General features: G+C 43.8%; 1 protein-coding gene across 1 annotated transcript in view; it reads left to right on the top strand.

The window, feature by feature from the left end:
• The window catches only part of hs3st3l (heparan sulfate (glucosamine) 3-O-sulfotransferase 3-like), a 125983-nt gene extending 100120 nt beyond the window's left edge, over positions 1 to 25863 (top strand). Inside the window, exon 2 of the mRNA XM_068004525.1 lies at positions 24338 to 25863. Coding sequence (XP_067860626.1) covers positions 24338 to 24956 — 619 coding nt within the window. The 3' untranslated portion in view covers positions 24957 to 25863. The remainder of the gene's footprint in view (positions 1 to 24337) is intronic.
• Positions 25864 to 26113: the final 250 nt, after the last annotated feature.

The raw sequence follows: 26113 nt of genomic DNA, 5'->3' as shown, positions 1-26113 counted from the left end.
CAGGTAGATTGGTGAGGACGAGGTCAAGTAAGTTTTTCCCTCGTGTTGGTTCGCTCACCACCTGCCGCAGGCCCAGTCTAGCAGCTATGTCCTTCAGGACTCGGCCAGCTCGGTCAGTAGTGGTGCTACCGAGCCACTCTTAGGTGATGGACATTGAAGTCCCCCACCCAGAGTACAATTTGTGCCCTTGCTACCCTCAGTGCTTCCTCCAAGTGGTGTTCAACATGGAGGAGGACTGATTCATCAGCTGAGGGAGGACGGTAGGTGGTAATCAGCAGGAGGTTTCCTTGCCCATGTTTGACCTGATGCCATGAGATTTCATGGGGTCCAGAGTCAATGTTGAGGACTCCCAGGGCCACTCCCTCCTGACTGTATATCACTGTACCGCCACCTCTGGTGGGTCTGTCCTGCCGGTGGGACAGGACATACCCAGGGATGGTGATGGAAGAGTCTGGGACTTTGGCTGAAAGATATGATTCTGTGAGTATGGCTATGTCAGGCTGTTGCTTGACTAGTCTGTGGGACAGCTCTCCCAATTTTGGCACAAGTCCCCAGATGTTAGTAAGGAGGACCTTGCAGGGTCGACTGGGCTTGGTGTTTTGCCGTTGTCGTGTCCGGTGCCTAGTGGTCCGTCCGGTTTTATTCTTATGATGACTTTTCGTTGCGAGATTTTACAACTGAGTGGCTTGCTAGGCCATTTCAGAGGGCAATTAAGAATCAACCACATTGCTGTGGGTCTGGAGTCACATATAGGCCAGACCGGGTAAGGGCGGCAGGCTTCCTTCCCTGAAGGACATTAGTGAACCAGATGGGTTTTTACGACAATCCGGTAGTTTCATGGCCATCATTACTGATACTAGTATTTTAATTCCAGATTTTTTTATTTAATTAATTGAATTTTTAAAAAATTAATTAATTGAATTTAAATTTGCCAGCTGCCGTGGCGGGATTTGAACTCATGACTCTGGATTTTAGTCCAGGCCTCTGGATTACTTGCCCAGTAACATAACCACTATGCTACCGTTCCTCATGTGCTTGAGAAAATTAAAGAAAATATATCAGTACACATATCATTCCAAATGGGCATCTCAATCCTCCTGCTACCTTCTACAAAGCTTTAGCTGATGCCAAGGTTGGATTTTAGTCAGTTCTTCTTAATTTACTGTGTCTCCTCTCCTACTCTTTTGACCTTGATGTGTTCCTGTTACTGTGGGTCTTGATTCTGCACCTGGATTTCTCAATTTATAAAAAAACCCACTATTTATATGAAAAAAAACAATAGGTTATTTGCAGACAAAATCCTCGGCCAATTCTTCCGATCCCATATGCTGCTCTATTGTGGATAAATCCACCCATAATGTTACATTCACACCACCGGGGAGATGCCATTGTGGGTAGATGGCATCACTGGGATCTGTTTGTACTGCGCAGCTGTGCTGTGTAGCTTTTCTTGGCCCATACAAGAGGATAAGTGTCTGTCTGAGGTCTGTGCCAGGATGCTGTGCAGAGTTAATTACTCGGCACAGCTGCGGAGTGTAAGTTGGCAGGGTTGTGCCAAGCGACAGAGAAACGGCATCCACCTGGTGGCGAAACCAAATGCCGCACTGCTGACAGGAACGTGTTTGCATTTCGGCTCGGGGTTCTTACACCCACTGCAAGGCAGGCAGGTTACCTCCACTATTACCAACTAAACCATCAGGGAGAAACTGCTTCACCATCAGATAGTAATCAGCTAACTGAACGGGGAATCAAATCTGGCACCTTTCTGGTACGAACCATCCCATAATTGGAAGTGACAATTCCCTAAATCTGCAGGAAAGCTTGAGCAGAGCAGGAGTAATATGGTAAAAATGTGATTCCACAGTAAGAACACAATTTTAGATGGGACCCTAAGACCCTGAAATATCATGGGGGGTGCCCACCGATCTCCCACCCTAACTCCGTCAGGAGACCAGGGTGGGGGGGGGGAGCAGGGTTTGGGTGGGGCGGGGGGGGTCCTCCTGTGGAATTTAAGGCCTAAATCTGTAACAGATGGGATCTAAGTAAAGATTTGCTTAAGAAACAATTCAGCAAGCTTTATTATTTTAACTATCCCTGTCAGTCATGGTCCCTGAGTGCTATCACATGCCAGACATTTATAAAGGGCAAAACTGAGCACAGTGAAATAATAATGGAAATATCTGTTTCAATAATTGATCTTTTATTCTCATGTTGCTGTCTTCTGCTCTCTTCTGCCAGTAAGGATATTTCCCAGCGTGGTACTGAGTCATAGAGACACAGGTTTGACCCCCCACCATGTGGCTGGCTGATTATTTGGTTTACCTCAGCTAGGCCTCAGTGCCCCTGAGCTAAATTTCAGCCGGGTTTCCGTCTTCTGATGGCGTGACCAGTTTAGGATCGGACATTTTGGAGGAGCACCAAAGAATGAACAATATTCATAGAATTGTAGCCCAGTGGGAATCTGCAGCTTTAGGCCAAGAAGGAGAAAATGGGAGGGAAAAATACAAGGGAAAATGCTAAAAAAAATCATTGCTTTGCAGTACCTCAGGGTTTGAGAATATCGCATACATCACAATGTGCATAGTTTGAACCAAGCCTCTTCACTCCCCTTTTAAAAAAAAATTATTCAGCACATATTTTTCATTTCTGTGGCGACTCCCTAAATTTGCAGGATTAAAACACAAACAGAGCATCAATAATATTGTAAAACTGCTACTTCAAAGCAAAAGGACACGTGTAAACAGGACTTCAGTCTGTAACAGACTGAATCTAAAATGAGGTTTTGCTTAAGAAACAATTAATTCGGACTGTCAGGACAGCATGTGGACAGCTACAGAGAGATGTTGATTTTTGCTACAACATTTTGAAATACATTTCATTTTGAAGGCCAGAAAATTAAATCCTCGAGGGCCTTTGAGCGCTATTAAAAAAACCTGAAGCGCGAAGGATAAAGACGTCATTATGTGCGGCCTGTCTAATGAACTGAAAAATAAACTACAACAGGGATATTCACGGAGGACACACGCTAATCATTCGATCAGTCACACCTGTATCTGACCCATTAATTGTTCAGTCGAATGTGAAGACGATCAGAAGGTTCAACATCAACAATTTATCCCACTGTTGTCGAGCTGTCAATAAAAAAAAAACCTTTAGCGCATCCAGCTGCCATACTTTATCCATTCACGTTATTCAGCGGAAAGATGGATTGTGCAAATATCTAAATTAATTAGCTACACTTGTCCACACATGGGGACAGTGATATTAACAGGGCTTTGTAGCAGATAGGAACCTTAGTGCTCTCCTCAACAAAACTACACTTCAACAAAAAAATTTGGACCCATTTACTTCTTTTGAAAATCCACACTTAATGTTTATATTTAAATTGAGTTAACAAGGGGACGGACAAAGGCCCATAGAAGACTCTACCAAGGTTGATAAGAGCTAGTGGCAAATTAAAAAGTAGTGGTGAGATTACGCCAAGTTTAAAAACCCTGTGGATCGCAGAAAGGCTTGCATTTATATAGCGCCTTCCACAACCTCAGAACATCCCACAGCGCTTTCTAGCCAATGAAGTACTTTTGAAGTGTGGTCACTGTTGTAATGTAGGAAACACAAACTCAAACTTTATATCAGTTGCTATATTGATATTATCTTTGGAAGCCATAAAAGCAGGTTATTAAGGAAATATTTCCAATAGGTTCTCTATTACTGAGGGGCCTGATAAATAACATCAAAGGTTGTGGCACAATAGATAGGCTTGCAAATGGAGCTGCCTTTACCTGCATTTAAGAAAGGCCATTATATCCATAATCCCCTATATAGTGAGTTCCTGATCTCGGTCCTGCTTATCAGCAGGAAACCCCCAGCAGATCTCAAGCACTTCCCCAAAGGGAAGAAAGTAAGTGTTGAGGTTGTTCCCCAGACACCTCTCAACCATCCCTGTGTTGGCAGATGATTGGAGCCAGATTACCTCGCTGCTCTTTCAAGGGATGATGAGTGGGAGGAAGAGACTTGATGAGGGAAAAGAGGAGAAAATATAAAATAATTTTCTGAAAATAAGAGACAATCCCAAGAGAGTGAATTTTATTTCTTTTTCAATTTCTTGGATTTAAACCAGTTGAAAATCCCGGTTGGGATTGTGATTCTGAATTGGATTTTGATTGGCATATAGGCCAATTTTTTTCTTTGAATTTCTTCCTTGCAGGTGGGAGGGGAATTAGGTAAGCAGAGTCTCATTGAGTCTCATCTCACCTGACGATGGAAGGTGAATAAACCAAGACCCTGTCATTCAATACCTGGGCCAATATTGCAAGTTGCAGTTGATCTTAGAATCATGGAAATTACAGCAAGTTACAGAAAGAGGCCATTTGGCCCATTGTGTCTGTGCTGGTGATAGGTCTTCAACTGGAGCTACTAACTCTGATCCCATTTCCCTGCCCTTTTCCCATCGTTGGTCAGCCAGCCTGGCTCATAAATAGGACCTATGGGTGGATAGACCTAGCTGTGATTCTTCTTCATCAACACCAGATAAATCTTCAAGCCACTATCCTAATGGGTAGAGTAGTCTAGCTGGACGAGTAACTGGAAGTTTACCAATGCTCTATGCAGTTTTAGCTGGTTAAACTGCAGCAGTATCCCTGTGGAGACTTGGGGGACCGTTACCCTTGGTTAGTGCCAACTAGCACCTGGACTTTGGTAAATGAGTGTTACCCAACGCAGAGAGAGAGAGTGCACACTCCATGCCAGGTAAGTGCCAACCTGTACCTGGACATTGGCACTGCTGGCAAAAAATACAACATGAATTTATCTGTGACTTTAACAAAGATTTTAAATGGGTTAATGCCTCTACACAGAATTACATAGAACATGCAATGTTAAAACTAGTTTGTGTCGGTGTTTATCCTTCACATGAGCAGTGATCCTAAACCCATGTTCCATTATTCCCCTTTAGTTTAACCACCTATCCAACCTATCCCTGATATAGTCTCTGCTTCAATCACTAACTCCACTAGTGCATTCCACAGCCTCACAACCCTGTGTGTAAAAATGTTTCTCTTGCTCTTTATCCTAAATCTCTGACAGTTAATTTTACACCTACTTCCCTTTGTTCTAATTCTTTTCACACTGCAAGTGAAGCAGTTGTGGCCCTCGACCCCATTACAGTGCAAGCTATGTTTTAATATAATTTGCACATGGTATAGGCACTGTCCTGTGCTGTTGCGTTCAAGAAGAATGAAATGTTTATTTTCTTTTGGCACTGGGCTGGTGCTGAGACTTCACTGATGCACAAAGAATCAAAACGGATTGCAGTGTTTCTCTGAGAAACAGAGTTGATGTGGAAGAGGTTCTGCTGTCTGCAGAGCCCATCAACCGGATGTGTTCTAGTGAATGAGGCCTGTGTTACAGGCAGGCTATTTAGTAGTGTCTTTATATTGTGAAGATGCATCCACCTAAAGCTGCTCTGAAACTGCCGAGGGTGCCAGTGCTCTGGTATCTGCCTTGCTCGCTTCCATCGCCAAGAAACGATGGTGCCTGATTGTGCTTGAGCAAAAAACGCGTTTTAAATTTTCTATTGAATAATCCCCAATAATCACTAAAACTGGTCTGGTCATTGTCACATTGATGTTTATGGGACCTTGCTGTGCGCAAATTGGCTGCAGTGTTTTGTACATTACAACAGTGACTACACTTCAAAAGTACTTCATTGGCTGTAAAGCACTTTGGGACGTCTTGAGGTCATGTGCTATATAAATGCAAGCTCTTTCTTTCTGGCTGCTGACACTTCCCAATGTTGGGGAGGTGGGGGCGGGGGTGGAAGCTAGGTGTGAGGGATGGGATAAAGTCCACAGACCTCACCCAATCGAAAATCACAGTACTAGTCTGCACGGGCAGGCTGATTGCTCAGTTCACCTGAACAAAATTATGCCCAACATTACTGCTGACAGGCTTCTATTTTTGTGCCATCCTTCTGAAGGCAGAGGGAAAACTGACGAGGCAAAACCCACCTCCTGAAATGTAACTCCGTTAAACTAGTGTTTCCTACATTACAACAGTGACTGCACTTCAAAAGTACTTCATTGGTTGTAAGGCGCTTTGGGGCATCTTGAGGTCATGAAAGGCGCTATATAAATGCAAGTTCTTTCTTTCTCTGTCTGTCTGTCTGTCTGTCTGTCTTTCTCCATCTCATTCATATTAAAGCACTGCTGCTGGAGTCAGGGCTGTGATGTAGGTGCAGCAATAGTTCATTTATCTATCAACAAATGGAGGCACGAGCAACATAATACAACCAAAGTTGTGGTGCAAGAGATGGAGAGGCCACTGTAGTCAGTCTAGTGTAAAAACAGGTTCCCATCTGTGGATAGGGTTTTCTACCGCTGCCTCAGGCATGGGAAGGACGTGACTAAATCTGCAGTTAAGGTGACCGCATATGAGTCATGGAGACGAGCAGGTGCAGTGATGGAGACTTTCTATGGGATCCTAATGAGTAGCAGGCCAGATAGGAGGATGCGCAGGAGGGTCCTGAGGCAGATGAGAGAGCAGGTGTACTCAGTGCCTTTTAAACATTCATCAGGGTTAGCTTTTTCTGTAAGAACGAGGAATGCAGATTAGATACCAGGGCTGCCCTTGCCCACCTTGAGATGAATCGAGAGCCCCTTTAGACCATTTGTCTTCCTCTTGTATGTCAACAGCCCATCATGATTAATGTTACACAGAGCCAGACATCTGCCTCCTGGACACTGTTATTAATGTGGACGTTAGGAACAATGATGCTCAGAGCCTTGTCTTGTGCTAATGTGTCACTGAAGGATGACAATGTTGCTCCACAAATCAACATCGACCGTCCAGGCTGGATGGAAGTTGGCAATTTGCTCACATCTGGCGCTGCATGACTCGTGCATGCCTCACTTGTGCTGCTAGCTGTAAACTGGATGTACACTGACTGCCCAATGTGTCGGAGGAAGCTGAAATCTGAGAGTTGGACAAGCTCTCTGCATGTGATTGAGGAGCTAGTGTTAATTAGTCTAGTGTCTCAGATAGGTGGGCAGCTGCCTCAATGCTGTACACTGACGAACAAATTACAAGCAGCCCCCTGCATGATAGACTGATGGTCTATGTATGAGGCTCTCCTTTGACATGGTACGCTGTATCATATGCTCAAAAGAAGGAGACTCATATTTTTATTTCTGTATTAACATACAGGAGTTTACATTGAAATAAACTGTATCCCTGAACTGATCAAGCCCTGAATTTCTTTGCTAATTAAAGAAAGAAATAACTTGTATTTATATAGCTCTTTTCACGACCTCAGGATATCCCAAAACGATTTACAGCCAATGAAGTACTTTTTAAAAAAAGTGTAGACATTTTTCATTGGAAATTAGAGGTAGGATAAGGTTAATCTGCAAAAAGTTTTGAGGGGGGGGGTACCGATAGGTGCATGCCATGCGACCTGTCTGATGCCCGATCAGCCTGTCCTACTTGGGCCCTTTAAACTTTATAATTGGGAAACCTGGTTGCTTTTTCCCATTTTTCTGATTTTTTCCCAGCAGCATCTTATGGTGGCCATACCACTGCTGTGGCTGAGATCAGATGACTAAACACAGGTCATGTCTCAAACCAGGTATCTTCCTGGCCTATTTTAGCCAACACCCCAACAATGTGTGTATTTACTCATTGGGCTATTGGAAGAGCTCATCATTATAATATTTACTATTTAGATGAAATATTGAGTTAATAAACCAAGTTCTCACAGAAATGAATGGGCTGCGAGAAAAGTTGATTTAAAACTAGCATTACGATACAAATGAGGGGATTACAGTCCATTCATGAGTGACAAAGTCAATTGGTTCGGGTCTGCCTTATGAGTGGAGATATTCCTCATATTCATAATCTAGGCTGACACTCAGCACAGTATTGTCAGTGGCCCCATTGTTTAGATGAGAGACAAACCTAAGTCCTGACTGCTTGTTCGGGTGGTTCAAAGTGGACATTAAAGATCCTGCGGCATTATCTGAAAAAGAGCAGAATTCTGGTGTCTTGGCCAACAGTCCCTTCTTGACCAATGCCATCAAAAACAGATGAACTGTGTTAATTGTAACATGTGATTTATATAAATTAGTGTTAATGGTATTCAGGTGGTGTGCCAATTGGGGACTCTCTTGTATCCTTTTTATATGAGAGCTTGTCTAGGATGTGGTGTGTGTTGTGTGGATCTCTGTGAATAAAGGCTTGGAAGCAACTGAAGACCTGGCTCTAGTATTATATCCTTCACCAGTTGGCTATTCAACTTATAACAAACTGGCCATTAATCTCAATTCCTTTATGGTACATTGCTGATGAAAAATGGCTCCCATGCTTGCCTACAAAACAACAGTAATTGTACTTTAAAAGTAACTCATTGCAAGTGAGGTTCTTTGAGATGTTTCTTTCATTCAGGAAAAAAACTGCGGATGAGCAAGAAAAAGCAAACTGAAGCAGGCCAGCCAAAGATAGCACAAAAACTTTATGTACTCCCTTTTGGAGATGCATTCAATTTGTAGAAAAAGGTTTGCCCACGTCCCTATGGAGCTGTACATCATGCTTCACACTGTCAGTTCATTCTAGGCGATGTTTGCCGTGTTCTGCCTGATATGGATCTGGCCCTTTACATGACAGGAGTCATTCATGATGACCCTTTGGAACATGCTGTTATGTATGATGCTGTGCAGATTATGGATTTAAAATAATGGGACTCAGTATTTAATATTCCCAGCCTGATGGATGGGAATTAGATCATAAATTCCTTCCGGTGCAGCCATGTACCTCACTGAATGAAGTTAGTTAGTGGCTGTTCTCATGGATGGAGTATGATTTCAGTATTATCCGACTATTGTGGTTCATTTACATTTTTGATCATAGGTTTATGCACAGGACTAGAAGCTGAGGGTTTGTGGCAAAAGAACACCTCTTCAACTCATTAAAATGGAACTTTCAGAGCTCCCTCAATGTAGGGAGAGATTTGAACTTAGATGTGATGCCCACCCCACATGATCCAATAGTCTGTCAACACTTATTGTTTTATTATTTATTCTTTCTCGGGATATGGGCATCACCGGCAAGGCTGGCATTTATTGCCCATCCTTAGTCACCTTGAGAGGTGGTGGGCCTTCTTCTTGAACCAGTGCTAGCAGTTTGATATAACTGAGTGGCGTGTTAGACCTCTTCAGAGGGCAGTTAAGAGTCAACCACGTTGCCATGGCTCACACTTGAAGAATGGGCACTTGGATGAATTGTTAGAGCTGTACCCATCAAAGAGTCCACACATTCAGGAGAGGATTGGTGGGGTGGGGGAGTGGGTGGGGTTGGGGGGGGGGGGTGGTGGTGCAGGTGGTGGGAGAAAATCAAACAGCTGGAAACAAAAAGATGCAACCTTCCAGTTTTCTTTTAAACGTTTTAGCGATTGGCCAAACTGAAGAAAATAATAATTTACTTACAGCTGTGACGGTTGGAGTTATATACTGAGGAGTCTTCACACATTAAATAAGTAGTCACTGACCTCTTATCGAGCAAGCTCTTCTCCCAGACACAGTGCGGCCTGGAAGTGACAAGTGTGGGAGGAGGTGCTTCAGTACTGAATACCAAACACTTTGCTCTTCAGCCACGGGCAACACTATGGGATGTCTAACATTTGTAATTTGTTTCTTTTTATTTGTACTGTGGGACGTGGCGTGTGCATAAATTTGGATTTATATGGACTGTAAAATCAGTAGAATAACTAATAAAAGCAACTTGCAGATGTAACACAAAGTAATTGGCCAAGCATAAACCGTAGCTTGTAGCACATGGGCAGTGAGCTAATGCTGACTGCACACGGCCTGATACATTGTTGGAGCATGTTGGTGCTTAACAACGGGTAACTTGAAGGTTACATTCAGGTCTCCAGGAAGTGGGAGGACTTTAAATCAAATCCCTCTTAAGCCTCAATAGGTTATCTTGAGTGTGCTAAACTCTCATTCATTTCACAGTATGATGCCCAGCACACGCCTCCCTAATTAAACACTAATTACTGTTTTCAATGGTATTAGATCGCTAGAACAGATTATTAAACAGTTTTCTCAAGAGTACTTAATAGCCAATTAAAACTTAGAAGCCTGCGGGGAAGTAATTAATGAACTCAACCCTCCCATTGTTTTCAATGGTGACGGATTAATAAATACATCTATTATTGTGAATATTTAATTCTTATGGAGATATCATTGTGTCGCCTCCTTGTTTTTTTCCCCACATTGAAGTCTGCTGAAGCCCTAGCCTTTGGGGACTGTAATTAAGATATTCTACACTAAACTATTTTACCACTAATCGTTTCACTACCATCCTTTTACCTTGTGAATAATTTTCAAAGAAGTCTTTCTTTGGGTACTTGGAGCCTGTTAGAGACGGGCATATCTTAATGTACTTGCTGGATTTTTTTTATGTACAGGCAAATGTCAAAGACCCACATTTGAAGACATAAGAAATTAAGAACATAAGAAATAGGAGCAGGAGAAGGCTAAATGGCCCCTCGAGCCTGCTCCACCATTCAATAAGATCATAGCTGATCATATACCTCAACTCCACTTCCCCACCCTATCCCCAAATCCCTTGATTCCCTTAGTGTCCAAAAATCTATCCATCTCAGTCTTGAATACACTCAACGACTGAGCATCCACAGCCCTCTGGAGTAGAGAATTCCAAAAGATTCACAACCCTCTGAGTGAAGAAAATTTTCCTCATCTCAGTCCTAAATGGCCGACCCCTTATCTTGAGACTATGACCCCTGGTTCTAGACTCTCCAGCCAGGGGAAACAGCCTCACAGTATCTACCCTGTCAAGCCCTCTAAGAATTTTATATGTTTCAATGAGATCACCTCTCATTCTTCTAAACTCCAGAGAATATAGGCCCATTCTACTCAGGCTCTCGTCGCAGGACAACTCTCTCATCCCAGGAATCAATCTAGTGAACCTTTGTTGCACCCCCTCTAAGGCAAGTATATCCTTCCTTAGGTAAAGAGACCAAAACCCAGTACTCCAAGTGTGGTCTCACCAGAGCCCCATATAATTGCAGCATGACCTCCATATATAGACACTGTGAGGTAGAATAGAGTAGGGAGGATGATGAGGTAAATAAGGAAGCAGTGGTCAGGTGACACCAAGCTTGGGTTTTAAATCCTGTTTGTAGGAGAGGAGGAACCCTGAGGTGGTAAGGAATGCCGCGGTTGTCAGGTCCTGAGCTAGAGCAGGAGATTATGGGGCGGGACGAGTCTTCATTTCAATACAGTTGTGTTACAGAGAAGAGGGAAAGTGTGCAGGACAGCATTAGAGCTTAGGTGGAACAGAAGAGGAGAATTCAGCTGAGCAATTGTCAATTTATAAATCAAGATCGAGTTGGTCCTGTTAATGATGTAATGTAGACCTCCCGATTGAAATCAATGGAAACAAAAATGGGGAGAGATGTAAAATGGGCTGTCGACTCGCTCTCACCCATTTTACACTATCGCACAAAGTCAAGGTCTACTCCAATGAGTTGAATGAAGACCTGCTGGTTTTTGAAAGTAGAGAGAGATGGAGCACAGTGGAAGGGTTTAGGAAGAGAATTCCCGAGTGCAGGAGCTTGATAGCTGAAAGACGGAAAGAAAAAATCAACCAGACCCTGGGATTCCTGGATCAGCCAGACAGGGTTGGGCACATTATTATAAACATTGTAAATAACTTCTCTGTTTGAAAGAAATGTCTAACGATAAGATTTTCAATGTGGTTTTTAAATCCCTCCATATAATACTATTAAGGTATCAAGTACTTGGCCAGGGTTGAAGCCTAGTGTGAAGTTAGTATCAACAATATAGCTGGGACCATGAAAATTCAACTATGGAGAGGTTTATCTCTCCGCCCCCTCCTCCAACATACATTATACAGGATAAAATGTCACCTTTAATGTAATAGTGAAAGGTCTGGGCGAGTTGCCCAGACCTGGAATCAAATCCAAAAGTCATCATGTCTATTGTTAATCTGCCTTGGCCAAATAGGAAGAGCAAAACCTGGCCAGATCTGGGCTGAGTGAAGGAGTTAAACAAATGAATAAATATTTTTGTTCCACAATTGAGAAAGCTCGACATTATAAAAGGAGTTCAGCCAAGCACTTAAACAAAATTGAAGGGGACAAAAAATATTATTTCTAAAAGATTGGACTTTTGCATTTTCATCACTTACTGCATCTAATTCTCCCGGGCACCTTATTCTCATTTGCATATAATTAAAGTGTTGGCTTTGCGGAGAAGGAGAAACTAAAATCTATCCCTCCAGTGCTCATTAGCAGAAAATTCAGCACCCAGGCTATTGCCAGTGGCAACAGAGCAGAATATAGGCTCATGTGAATTCAGTGTAGCTGTGCTGCTAACAGCAAGTTAACAAAACTCCCCAAACATTTCATTGTAATTTATACCAACAGCTCCAGTTCTAGAATTGTACTTCAAATGATGTAAACTTAACAGAGGCATTAACTGGTTTAAAATAAATGGGTTAACATGACCATTTAAATAGTGGACAGAGGAATCTCAAATGAATGAGTTAAATGTTCATTCTCTATTATTGCCAGCAGCCCGACAACCCCTTCCACACTCTCTGTTTATCTAACTCCAGCCTCTTGTGCATCTCCTTCTCCATCCATTGGCTGTGCCTTCAGCTACCTAGGCCTCGCTTTAGGAACATAGCAACAGAAGTCGGCCATTCAGCCCCTCAAGCCTGTTCTATCATTCAATTAGATCATATCTGATCTGTATCTCAATTCCATTTACCCGTCTTTGCTCCATATCCCTTGACACCCTTATCTTGATCTCAGTCTTGAAAGCTCCAATTGTCTCCCAGCATCCATGGCCTTTTGGGGTAGAGAATTCCAGATTTCCACTACCCTTTGTGTGAAGAAGTTCTTCTTGAATTCCCTTCTAAACGGCCTGGCTCTAATTTTAAGATTATGTCACCTCGTTCTTAACTCCCCCATTGGAGGAAATAATTTCTGTGTACCTACCCTATCGAATCCTTTTAACATTTTAAACATCTCGATCAGATCACCCTTCAATCTTCTATCCTCAAGGGAATACAAGCCACGTTTATACTACCTGTCCTCGTAATTTAACCCTCTAAACCCCAGTATCATTCTGGTGAATCTGTGCTGCACCCCCTCCAAGGCCAATATAATTTTCCTGAGGTGTGGTCCCAGAACTGAACGCAGTGCTCCAGATGGGGTCTGAACAAGGCTCTATAAAATTGAAGCATAACTTCCTTCACTTTGTAATCCAGTCTGCTCGAGATAAAGGCCAACATTCCATTACCCTTTTTGATTTCTTTTTGTAGTTGTTCACTATATGTAAATAATTTGTGTACTTTGACTACCAAAGCTCTCTGCTCCTCTCCAGTTCCTCATTTCTCACCATTTAGAAAATACTCTGATTTATCTTTCTTGTGTCCAAACTGGATGACCTCACACTTGCCCTTTTAATTCAGAACCTTGGGGAAGCTGACCCTAGCTATGTCCCTGATAAGTAGACCATCTATCAGGAGTCCTTCCAGTGCTGATCTAAACACTCCTGGTCACGACCTCACGCCTTCCTTAGGTCCAAAATGGATGACCTTACACTTGCCCACATTAAACTCCATCTGCCATAGTTTTGCCCACTCACTTAATGGCCCCGATATTTATAGGAAGGTGGGGAGAGTGTGGGGGAGGCCAAAAACAGCTGAAGAACCCAGCAGGGCTGGGGACGTGGACATTAAATTGACAGGCTGGCCGGATGCCAGGTGGAAAAACCTTGGGTACAGTCCCCGGCAATCGGGGGCGGGGAGATCGGCGGCGATTGGGGCTTGGAGAGAGTGCCATCTGGGCTTAGGTGGGGGGGGGGGGGTCGGTGATCGCAGTTTGGAGAGAAAGCCACCGGGGCTTGGGGAGGGGGTCGCGATTGCGGCAGTGGGGACCAAGAGACCACAATCGGCAGAGAGGAGGCCGAAGGCTTCCTTGAGGGGCCGAGGGGGAGCAGTCTTGCTCCTCCTGGCCCACAAGGAGTGCTGAGAAAGGCAGTTACCTTTGGAGCCAGTAACTCCTGTCTCCCTTTTATTGCTGGGTTTCCCAATCACTGGTAAACCCGTGCAGCAATAGTAAATTTAAATTGGGCACCCAATTGCACAGTGGGAGCCCGATTTAAATATGTTAATGAAGTGTTGCGTCTCTCCACAGCAGGACACTCCGATGCCTCGAAACCCCCCGCCGTAAAACCGGGAAAGGGTCGCATTCCCCGTTTTAAAATTTCTAACCCTGCCGACCCTCTCCTGCCCTTCATGGAGGGGTTAATATCAAGACCAATCTGTCTATATCCCTTTGCAACTTTCTGCTGCCATCAGCACTATTTACCATCTTGGTGTCATGTGCAAACTTGGATGTACAACTCTCTATTCCTTCATCAAAGTCATTAATAAATATAGTGTAAAGTTGAGGCCCCAGAACAGATGCCTGGGGAACACCACTTGTCACAGCTCACCAATTGGAGTACATACCCTTTATCCCTCTGTCTCCTGCCTCCCAATCAATTTCCAACCCAAGTCAAAAGAATCTTTAATCCCTGGAGACTCGAGGACAATCCTCGAGGATTGGCAACCCTATTCGGAGTAGTCATAGCTGCTGTTTAAACTAAAAAACACCCGTGATAAAGTGTGAGACCTGACACATGACTGATGCATCTCAAAACCTTGGTACATCTAACTATCGCTGATATTTTTATGCAGTGTTACAGTCTTAATAATGGGAAACAATTATGCTGTTAGAAGCTGCTTATCCCAGTAGCTTGTTTTAAAACAAAATAGTTTAACAATATGTTAGAAAATGATACTCTTTAAGTACTAATATTAATCGAGCTATAACATTATTTGGTGAAGCAGTAAGTTTTTGCTTTCTTTAACCGGAGGCATTCTCAACCAAACAAAATCAATCTACAGCAGCCTTTGCAAACAAATTAGTGGAGCTCTAAATCAGCTCTCACAGCCCTTTCAAAGGCTAAATATTGCCAGCTAGTGTTTTAATATTCTAAGTGCATCCTTGTAGTGACCGAAAGTATGCCCAGATCAAAAATTCATGTGAATGTACTCTCCCACAGGCAAGGAAAATGCTTGTGTGGTCATTAAACCTCTTTCAGATTTTTAAAAACAGGGCCACTTCATTCGAAGGCTTTTGAGTGCATGACTAATTGGGAGTCTATTGATAATTACAAATGGAGTCAATCAGTGAGAGCACCCCTGTCGGGCCTATGGAGAGATAAGAGGCTGTTCAGTGAAGGCTAAAAGGCGGCATTACAAAAAGAGCATCAAGAGCAACATCAAAATGAACATTCCCCGACCACAAACATCCCTTTCATCTGAGAAATATTCTGTAATGTGAATGTTACAGGAAATTGATTTTTTTTCCGGTTTTACACTGAGGCCTCAGTGAATGGCATTAACCCTTTACATTGGAGCCTCAGTGAATGGCATTAACCCTTTACACTGGAGCCTCAGTGAATGGCATTAACCCTTTACACTGGAGCCTCAGTGAATGGCATTAACCCTTTACATTGGAGCCTCAGTGAATGGCATTAACCCTTTACATTGGAGCCTCAGTGAATGGCATTAACGCTTTACACTGGGGCCTCAGTGAATGGCATTAACCCTTTACAGTGGAGCCTCAGTGAATGGCATTAACGCTTTACACTGGATCCTCAGTGAATGACATTAACGCTTTACACTGGGGCCTCAGTGAATGACATTAACCCTTTACACTGGAGCCTCAGTGAATGGCATTAACCCTTTACATTGGAGCCTCAGTGAATGGCATTAATGCTTTACACTGGGGCCTCAGTGAATGGCATTAACCCTTTACATTGGAGCCTCAGTGAATGGCATTAACCCTTTACATTGGAGCCTCAGTGAATGGCATTAACGCTTTACACTGGGGCCTCAGTGAATGACATTAACCCTTTACATTGGAGCCTCAGTGAATGGCATTAACCCTTTACACTGGGCTCTCTGTAAATGGCATTAACCGTTTACACTGGGGCCTTTGTAAATGGCATTAACCGTTTACACTGGGACCTCAGTAAATGGCATTAACCGTTTACACTGGGGCCTTTGTAAATGGCATAAACCGTTTACACTGGGGCCTTTGTAAATGGCATTAACCGTTTACACTGGGACCTCAGTAAATGGCATAAACCGTTTACACTGGGACCTCAGTAAATGGCATTAACCCTTTACACTGGGGCCCTTGTAAATGGCATTAACCGTTTACACTGGGGCCTTTGTAAATGGCATTAACCCTTTACAGTGGGACCTCAGTAAATGGCATTAACTGTTTACACTGGGACCTTAGTAAATGGCATTAACCATCTACACTGGGGCCTCAGTAAATGGCATTAACCGTTTACACTGGGGCCTTTGTAAATGGCATTAACCGTTTACACTGGGCTCTCTGTAAATGGCATTAACCGTTTACACTAGGACCTTTGTAAATGGCATTAACCGTTTACACTGGGACCTCAGTAAATGGCATTAACCGTTTACACTGGGACCTTTGTAAATGGCATTAACCCTTTACACTGGGACCTCAGTAAATGGCATTAACCGTTTACACTGGGACCTCAGTAAAAATGGCATTAACCGTTTATACTGGGGCCTCAGTCACTGCTATGAACAACGTGGAAGAAAAATCACTGGGGCATTAAAAAATAAATTGTGTGTTTGTTTCATTTTCTTTGAACTCTTATTTATTAGATAAAAAATAATCTTGGGGATGGGTAAAAAAAGGTTATTTGACTGGGCGGGGCAGATGGAGGCAGGAGGTCATGTGATGAAGCCTCCAGGAATACATCCAACTCTACCCTGACATTGTCCCAAATCATGGGGCGAGTGTGCTTTGAATAGGGGGCTGTGGTGCCTGCACCCTTTGTGGTACTACTGGGGTGTCTTCCACGCAGGATTACAGGAATGGCGGAGTGGCAACCTACCATGAAAGAGCCAGCCAATCCAGCCACAGGATGACCAGAGATCTGCCAAAAAGGTTAACGGATTCAAAGCTGCCACTTTCTCAACAGCAATCAATCGGCCTGTGAACCATTGTCAATGTGAAACCAATATGTGAAGCAGTGGTGAGCTCCATCTCCTGCCCCATCTGGTCCCGGCACGTAACTGAACCTGCATCAAACATCAAGCATATGAACAATGAGGCAGAACTGGGGGCATTTCTGATGGATGGCCTCATCCCACTGGTCCTTGCTTTTCCAATGATATCCATATGGTGGGAGGAAAGGGGAGGGGCGGACACAAAAAGCGCCTTCTGACGCTGTCGGTTAAATACCCCATTGTGTAAAATAAGGAGTGGAGACTGCTCCCTGCTCCGAAGTCCAGCCCGTCTGCCCAATTGTACTGCAGCTGCACCCCTGCCACTCCAGGAATTGTGGGCCTGTGACGTGTAAATCAGGCGACAGAGCCTGAACTGTCGAACGCAGAGTGGGACTATGTCCGACAGGGAGTCTCACCCTGCTTCACTCTGGTATCGGGACAGGACCTGACTCCAGGTTGAGGGTGGATTTACACCATAGCCGCAGTGTTGGTGCCAAGTGAAACTGCTTCACACCAATACCACAGTTGCAGTGTAAATGCACCCTCCGAGGGATTCTCTTAACTACCAGTGTCTGACAACACATCAATTAGACAACTGGTTTGATGCAGGCTGCTTGAGACAGAGCACTGAGGATGGAGTTATTAGCAGAGGTTGAACAGTTATATAATGTTGGCTTGAAACCTTTCCTTTTCATTCAACTTTGGATTACAAAAAGCCTCAAAACAACCTCACAGTGAGAGCTCTCCGCCTCCTCATTGGGGAAGGCTTGGAGCAGAAGCTCAAAGTCACGATTGTGGCGTTTGAATAACTTTACATTCACAACTTCACACACGCACAGTTGCTGCTTTAGAGTCATGATAACAGCTGTTTCAGTATTGCTACTATACTCCAAATCTGCCCTGCAGTGTAAATCCCCAAGTACCATCATGTTGTGGAACCATTATATATATATATACACACACACAAAATATACTGGGTTTATAACAGACTGGGAGGAATTAAAGAACTTTTAATATTTACTTGAGAAGTGTCAATGACCCACAGTTCCAGTCAGTGTTATTTTTAATTTATTCTCGGGATGTGGATGTTACTGGCAAGGCCGGCATTTATTGCCCATCCCTTGTTACCCTTGAGAAGGTGGTGGTGGGCCGCCTTCTTCTTGAACCGCTGCAGTCCGTGTGGTGAAGGTTCTCCCACAGTGCTGTTAGGCAGGGAGTTCCAGGATTGTGACCCAGTGATGTTTGACTCCATTACTTCTGTAATTTATATCCCTGTTCACATTTTCACTCCAATTATTACTCACCAACAAGCATCTTCCTTCATCCACTGTAAGGATAATCTTTTGACGAGGGAATTGATGGCCACTTTTCTCTCCGTTCTCCCTACCCCACCCCCCCTCGAAGTCTGTCTACGTCTGATTCCTCTTTAATGCTGCACATACTCAACAGTAATTTTGCTCTACTACATATTGTCCCTGAATTTTTGATATTTTCTCCATCAGTCAATAATTTTTTTCCCAAATGGTCGTTTGGGGAATCACTTGAGTTAAATCCACAACAATTTAAGTGTCTAGCTCTCTGTCATCACTTGGCGATGAACATATTAACTTCACAATCAATGCACTGCGAGAAAAGGTCTGCTACACATTGTGCTCCCCGTAGAAGCTTTAAGAGGCTGAGAGACTTGCCTTGTTGCTCATTTTGGCCTCCCATCTGATTGTCTTTCCACTTCCTCCCTGCCCATCTCCCTTCAACTGAGTGTTTGCTTCCCCTCCTAACCGTGTGGGCTCGGAAAGGCTGTTATCAGCAATATTGCCTCACTGGTGGATAAACCCTGAATCAGAACACTGATTGTTCCACCTGATTGCCCATTTCCCTCCAACTGAAAGGCCGATGTTAACTGGGGGCAGCAGTTGTATGGGGTGGGGCCCAAGGCGGATGGCAAACCATCCAAACCCCTGCAACTGGAGGCACCTGGGAGATTTTAACCGCCAGGCTTCACCTGCATAGGCCCCAACCCAGCGGGAAGCGGCAGCTAGCCGGCGGGCAGGAGCAGAATGTTGGGTGGCAAGAGGCCACCGCTGGGGGCCCGAAGGAACGGTCCTCGGCACTCAGGTAAGTGATTGGGGGAGGGGGCAAGGTGTCGGGATGGCCGCATGGATGGGGGAGGGGGGCAACCCCAGGGCAGGGGAGGCCTCAGCTTTCCTTGTGGGGCCTAGAGGAGCATCCGCAAGGAAAGAAAATAAAAGGAATACCTTTTACCTTTATGGGCCTCTTCCGGACAAGTTGGCCTGGCTGGGAAACCGCAATGGCTTCCTGCCCGTAATCCTCTGGTTAAAATGGAAGTTGGGTTCCGATGACGCCATAGGAGCCCGATCTTGATATTTAAAGGGGAACCCCACGGGTGTCCCTCTCGCCTGCTCAGAAGAGCAGGTTAAGATGAAATGCTGCAGGTAGGCAGCCAGATCAGTGCGGTTAGGTCCCATGGGCCATTCTAACTGCCCACTGTTTCTGCTGGGTGGGCAGATTTAAAATTGGCATTGAAGTTTCTGTCTCACTCCACTTGCCTCACCCGCCCCTCCCCTCCCCTCCCCCCCCCAAACTGGCTGACTGCTCACTTTCCCCCTATCTCAAAACGCTATGATATTGTTGGCTAGGATATCAAACAACCAAAGGATAGAGATATAATGGTAAGCCCCCCGCTGTTCTTTTGCACAGAACTATGCAACATCCACATAGTTTTTATGAGTTGTCTAGATTGTTTCAGACAAACTAGTTCTAAAGAGGGTGAGAAGGTTTTGACCATGAAATAAGGTCCTGACCTTTGAACTGATGCTCATTTTGCATCTGTGAGCTATGTGGTTGGAACAGCCCGGGTGGTGAACTTATAAAAAGTCACTGTCAATTTTGCTCTGCGATCAGGGCCTGTAATTTGTACTTAGGGAAAGTCAGTGAGGTAGTGGAAAGGATTCAAAGGAAGGCAGCAGATCACTGAATAATGGAGAGGCTAAGGGACCGCAGTCTATTGTCACTGCAAAAAAAGTTAAGGGAATTCATCATCAAAGAAGAGAATCAATTGGCTCGTGGTGTGAAGGCACGTTGAGCAGAACCAAGGAAAGAAATCCAGGGGGTAAGATGTGTTTGTAATGTTTAGATTCCTGCCGTGGCTTGGCATCTATCTGATTCAGGCCATAAATATTTGCATAATTGTTTCCATTTAGGTAGAAGATTGATTCGACATTGATAAGTTTACATTGCTCATAGGCTGACGTTTATGTTACTAAGATGTAATATATTGAGCATCTAGTTAACAAAGATATTGGCTTTGACTTCTTCAACCATGTGTTGTGTGTGGGTGCAGCGTATATTAGAGTTAAGCGGGGTAGAAATTAGTCTGGACCCGTTTTGGGCCCGAACCGACAGGCCTGAGGATCGATGGAAACTGGTCCTCGAGCCTCATCAGCATACTTAGCGCGTGCTGCTACTGCTGGTCGCGCCTTTTTGTGAAAAAGTGCTTCCTGATTTAGCTCCTCAATGGCCATTTAAGTGCCCCACGAGTACTCAACCAGCACTGATCTCGATGGGTAATACGGAAATAATAAATGGAAAGGGGTGTCAGAACTAAAGAAGATCATGGGGGTGGAATTCCCTGTGTATTTGCGCCCAGAGACCCGTGCAATCAAGTACACGTAAAGCAAATACCCAGCGTAAAAGATCGAGCAAACTCGGGCATAAATGTGTTGGGCATATAATTATGCCAGGCCTAAACTTCCTCACTCTTTTACTCCAGTCTATCGATCCCTGCACCTGAATGCATCTCGGCTGATTATATTGGCTCCACCCCCAGGCTAAAGAGCCGTACATGCGAATTTCCTGCAATTACGCTGGTTCAAAACGGGAATAAAATTACACCCAGAATTTTGGGCACAGCAGGAAACTAGGTCATTTTTCTGGTGTTTTATTCCGATTTTTTAAGCGTTTTTAAAAATTATTTATCCTCGCTGAGACCTGCACTGTATTTTCTGTTTCTTTAAATGCATTTTGATGGCATCAGTATAAATCATATTAAAAATTGAAAAGCTTCCACTGTTACGTGTTCTTAAAATTACTGTGCCTAACATGCATGAATGATGGTTGGATGGCTTGAAACTTTAACTTTAATACTTAACGCAGGAATATGTGGTGCGAGTTTGGTGCTTTCCTCGGGCCCCGATTGTTTATGCTGATTTTTATGTTTTTGGCGTGTGCTCATGGCAGGAAATTTAAAAGTAAATTGATGTGGTCAAAATGGGCGCATGAATGAGCGTAATTTCGGGAGTAACTCCCCGATTACGTCCACATGGGAAATTTCATCCCCTGCATGTAAGCTTGAATGTTGCCCCATTAATACATGATTGTAGTGTGAAGCACTGGATGATATCCTCACAATACCATTCAAAGAATATTTTGATGTGACGCCTCTCCTTTCATTTTAAGTATACAATTTTTTACATCAACAGCAACTTGACTTTGTATAGTGCTTCGCAGATGGAAGGATGGTCCTTTCACTTTAAGGTTTACTGTATGAAGCAGCCAGCATCTGTGAAAGAAAGAAAGAACTGAAGAGCTTGCATTTATATAGTACATTTGACAAGGTTCCACTTAAGACACTGTTAACAAAAATAAGAGTGCATGGAATTGGAGGCATCCTATTGGTTTGGATGGGGAATTGGTTAGGGGATAGGAGACAGAGAGTCGGGATAATGGGCATGTACTCCAATTGGCAGGATGTGACTAGTGGTGTCCCCCAGGGATCTGTACTGGGGCCGCAGCTTTTCACTATATTTATAAATGACTTGGATGAAGGAATAGAGAGCTGTATCTCTACGTTTGCTGACGACACTAAATTAGGTAGCACAGTAAATAATGTAGATGGGAGCAGAAAGTTGCAAAGGGACATTGATAGATTAAGTGTGTGGGCAAAACTGTGGCAGATGGAGTTCAATGTGGGAAAGTGTGAGGTCATCCACTTGGGACCTAAGAAAGCTAGATCAGAGTATTTTCTAAATGCTGGGAAGCTAGGAACGAGCAGAGAGATTTAGGGGTCCAAGAACAGAAACCACTAAAAGCTAATGGACAGGTACAAAAAATAATTTAAAAGGCTAATGGAATGTTGGCCTTTATCTCAAGAGGGCTGGAACACAAAGGGGTGGAAGTTATGTTACAGCTGTACAGAGCTTTGATTAGACCCCATCTGGAGACTGCATTCAGTTCTGGGCACTGCACCTCAGGAAGGATATATTGGCTTTAGAGGGGGTGCAGCGCAGATTCACTAGAATGATACCAGGGCTAAAAGGGTTAAATTATGAGTACGGTTACACGGACTAGGGCTTGTGTTCCCTTGAATATGGAAGATTAAGGGATATCTAATTGAGGTGTTTAAGATGATTAAAGGATTTGATAGGGTAGATAGAGCGAAACTATTTCCCCTGGGGGGAAGAGTCCAGAACAACGGGGCATAACCTTATAATTAGAGCCAGGTCATTCAGGAGTGATGTCAGGAAGCATTTCTTCACACAAAGGGCAGTGGAAATCTGGAACTCTCTCCCCCAAAAAGCTGGGGGTCAATTAAAAATTTCAAAACTGAGATTGATAGATTTTTGTTAGGCAAGGGTATTAAGGGTTACAGAAGCAAGGTGGAGTTAAGGTACAGATGGCAGAACAGGCTCAAGGGGCTGAATGGCCTACTCATGTTCACGACCTCAGGTTTCCCAAAGCACTTCACAACCAATTAATTACTTTTGAAGTGTAGTCACAGTTGTAATGTAGGAAATGCGGCAGCCAATTTGTGCACAGCAAGGTCCCACAAAGAGCAATGAGATAATGACCAGATCATCTGTTTTTTAGTGAAGTTGCTTGTGGGATAAATATTGGCAAGGACACCGGAGACAACTTCAGTGATCTTCTTCGAATAGTGCCATAGGATCTTTTACATCCCCATGAGCGGGGCCTCAGTTTAACATCTCATCCAAAAGACAGCACCTCCAAAAGTGCAGCACTCTTTCAGTACGACATTGGGGGTCGTCAGCTTAGATTTTTGTGCTCAAGTCTCTGGGGTGGGACTTAAATCCACAACCCTCTGACTCATCGGTGAGAGTGCTAGCCACTGAGCCATGGCTCTAGTGGGGAGACTGTGGAGAGGCCCGTGTTCCCCTATTTGAATTAGTCAGTGTTCTCCCCCAAAAACGCAGTCACATCTGAGCTGTTATCATCACCGGGGTAAAAATTCCAGTGCATCAACTCCTTTGCAAACTGCATATTAGGAAATTTTGAACTCCCAGTTTGAAATTTTGTGCTCATTAACTTTACTGGAGACAAAATGGCAAGCTGGGAACTGAGCTTGCTACAGGAGATGACACAGTGGCATTCTAACCCCATCACTCCAACTCCAGTTCGACATTAAATAGACATTGTTGCCCAGTTCAAAGAATCCATTTTCTGTCAATTGTGAAAATCATTTTTTTTCAGCTTGAAATAAAGACAGAAAACGCCAGCAGGTCAGGCTGCGTCAGTGGAGAGACGGAGGCAGGGTCAACGTTTCAGGTGGATGGCCTTTCATCAGAACCCGAAGTGTCATCAGCCTGAAACGTTAACCCTGCCTCCCTCTCTCTGCAGATACTGCCTGACCTAATGAGCACTTCCAGCATTTCCTGTTTTTGTTTCAGATTTCCAGCATTAGCTTTTCATTTTCAACTTGTGTCTTATCAAAGCGCAGGTATTTGATATATATGATGTGGAGATGCCGGTGATGGACTGGGGTTGACAAATGTAAGGAATCTTACAACACCAGGTTATAGTCCAACTGTTTTATTTGAAAATCACAAGCTTTCGGAGCTTTCCTCCTTCGTCAGGTGAAATGCGACCAAGGAGAAAGCCTCCGAAAGCTTGTGATTTTCAAATAAAACAGTTGGACTATAACCTGGTGTTGTAAGATTCCTTACATTTGATATGTATGGGCTTGACTTCACTTGCCAAGGGTTTGTGTAGGTTTCTAGCTTATCAGCCTTATGATTGAAGGTGTGGAGATGGGAGTCCAACTGGAGAAAATAGTTATCAAATGGAGGATTTTCATAAATGCTTCGGGGTGGCAAATAAATCTCTCTCATTTGACATTTAATGATAAAATGTTTGTGATTCTTTGCAGGAACCTAATGCCCAAAGCACTTGATGGTCAGGTTGTGATGGAAAAAACGCCCAGATACTTTGTGACCGCAGAGGCTCCTGCTCGTATTCATGCCATGTCCAAGGACACCAAACTAATAGTGGTTGTACGGGACCCAGTGACGAGAGCTATCTCGGACTATACCCAGATCATCTCGAAAGCGCCAGACATCCCCGGCTTTGAAACTCTCACTTTCAAAAACAGGACTACGGACCTGGTTGATGCGTCATGGAGCCCAATATGGATTGGGATCTATGCTCAGCACTTGGAGAACTGGCTTCAGTACTTCCCATTGTCCCAGATGCACTTTGTCAGTGGGGAGAGGCTGATCAGCGACCCAGCTGGAGAGCTGGGCAAAGTCCAGGACTTCCTTGGCCTGCAGAGAATCATAACAGACGAACACTTCTTCTTCAACGAGACCAAGGGCTTCCCTTGCTTGAAGAAGCCGCAGGGCAACGGCAAGCCTCACTGCCTGGGCAAAACGAAAGGCAGGATCCATCCCAACATAGACCCGGGAGTTGTGCAGAAACTGCGGGAATTCTACCGGCCTTTCAACATGCATTTCTATCAAATGACCGGGCAGGACTTTGGCTGGGAATGAAAGTGTTGGGGATGGGTGGGGGTCACCAGAAAGAGTCCACAACAAAGAACTGAAGTAGGAGACGCCAATTGGGGTGCCAATAATCCCAAGTTCACACATGAATTCGAAGATGTAGCATGTGCATTTATCAATCGCAGGAGCCGTGTCAGGGTTATGTGTGTACTGCATCTGCTAATTTACAAATATTGGAGAGACTGGTCGTATGAGTGTGAAGACTTAGAAAAACTGCGGACATTTTCACTCAATATTTACTCAAATCTTCATCACACCTTAAAAGGACGATGTCCATCTTGCGAGGCAGATTGACTTTTATTTTTGCTTGCAATGGTCCTGAGCGATGGTTGTTGATTTTTTTATATATACATATATATAAATATATATATATATCTATTAACAGCAGTGTCACAAAAGTGAATAACATCAGGGCTGACATCCCTTTAGATTCACTAGCACTCGATGACTGTACCACGGAAAATATTGTCATTTTTATGAAGTAATGCTTTGCTATCCTATCCCACACTGTATTGTGGATTATCACTTCCTTTGTGACATCACAGTTACTGCTTTGTTGTAACAGCAGCGTCCTGACATCATAAAAGAGCTTAACTGCTTGCATTGTTTTACTTTAATTTCCAATGGACTTTAAACTAATTTACGTCCCACATATTTACTACCTGTGATATAAATGAATGGAGAACAGCGGAATATCTGATCTATCCCATCTGTGAGAAAAGCTTTTATAACTCGCTTGTGCTTGGAGTTGCGAGATCTTCCTCTCCCATAGAATAAAGCCAGCGTTCTATTGTTCCCCGTTGTGTATCCTTTATATATATATTATATATATGTGTGATCGTTTTCCGCAAATCATTCTATTTTTCACAGCTCCAGTAAAGTCCGCCTAACAGAAGTGATGCTACTGCTTCTTTTGTCTCATTTGAATGGTTTTCAAAAAATCTGCAAAAATTGACACATTTCCAAGGAATTCCCCAGGCAAATATTGACACATTCTTGAGGATCCCCTGCAAATCTTAATGCATTTCTGGAAACCCCTTTCAAACACTAACATTGTCTTGGGTGCTACCTGTCCTAACATCCTAAAAGACAGTGTTAGCTAGCCAAAGGAAAGCAGTGCTATCACTGCAGAAAATGCCTTTTAC

The sequence above is a fragment of the Heptranchias perlo genome, chromosome 23 (genome assembly GCF_035084215.1).
Source record: "Heptranchias perlo isolate sHepPer1 chromosome 23, sHepPer1.hap1, whole genome shotgun sequence".
NCBI lineage: Eukaryota > Metazoa > Chordata > Chondrichthyes > Hexanchiformes > Hexanchidae > Heptranchias > Heptranchias perlo.
The sequence above is the reverse complement of the archived record's forward strand: the minus strand, read 5'-3'. Positions and strand labels throughout refer to the sequence as shown.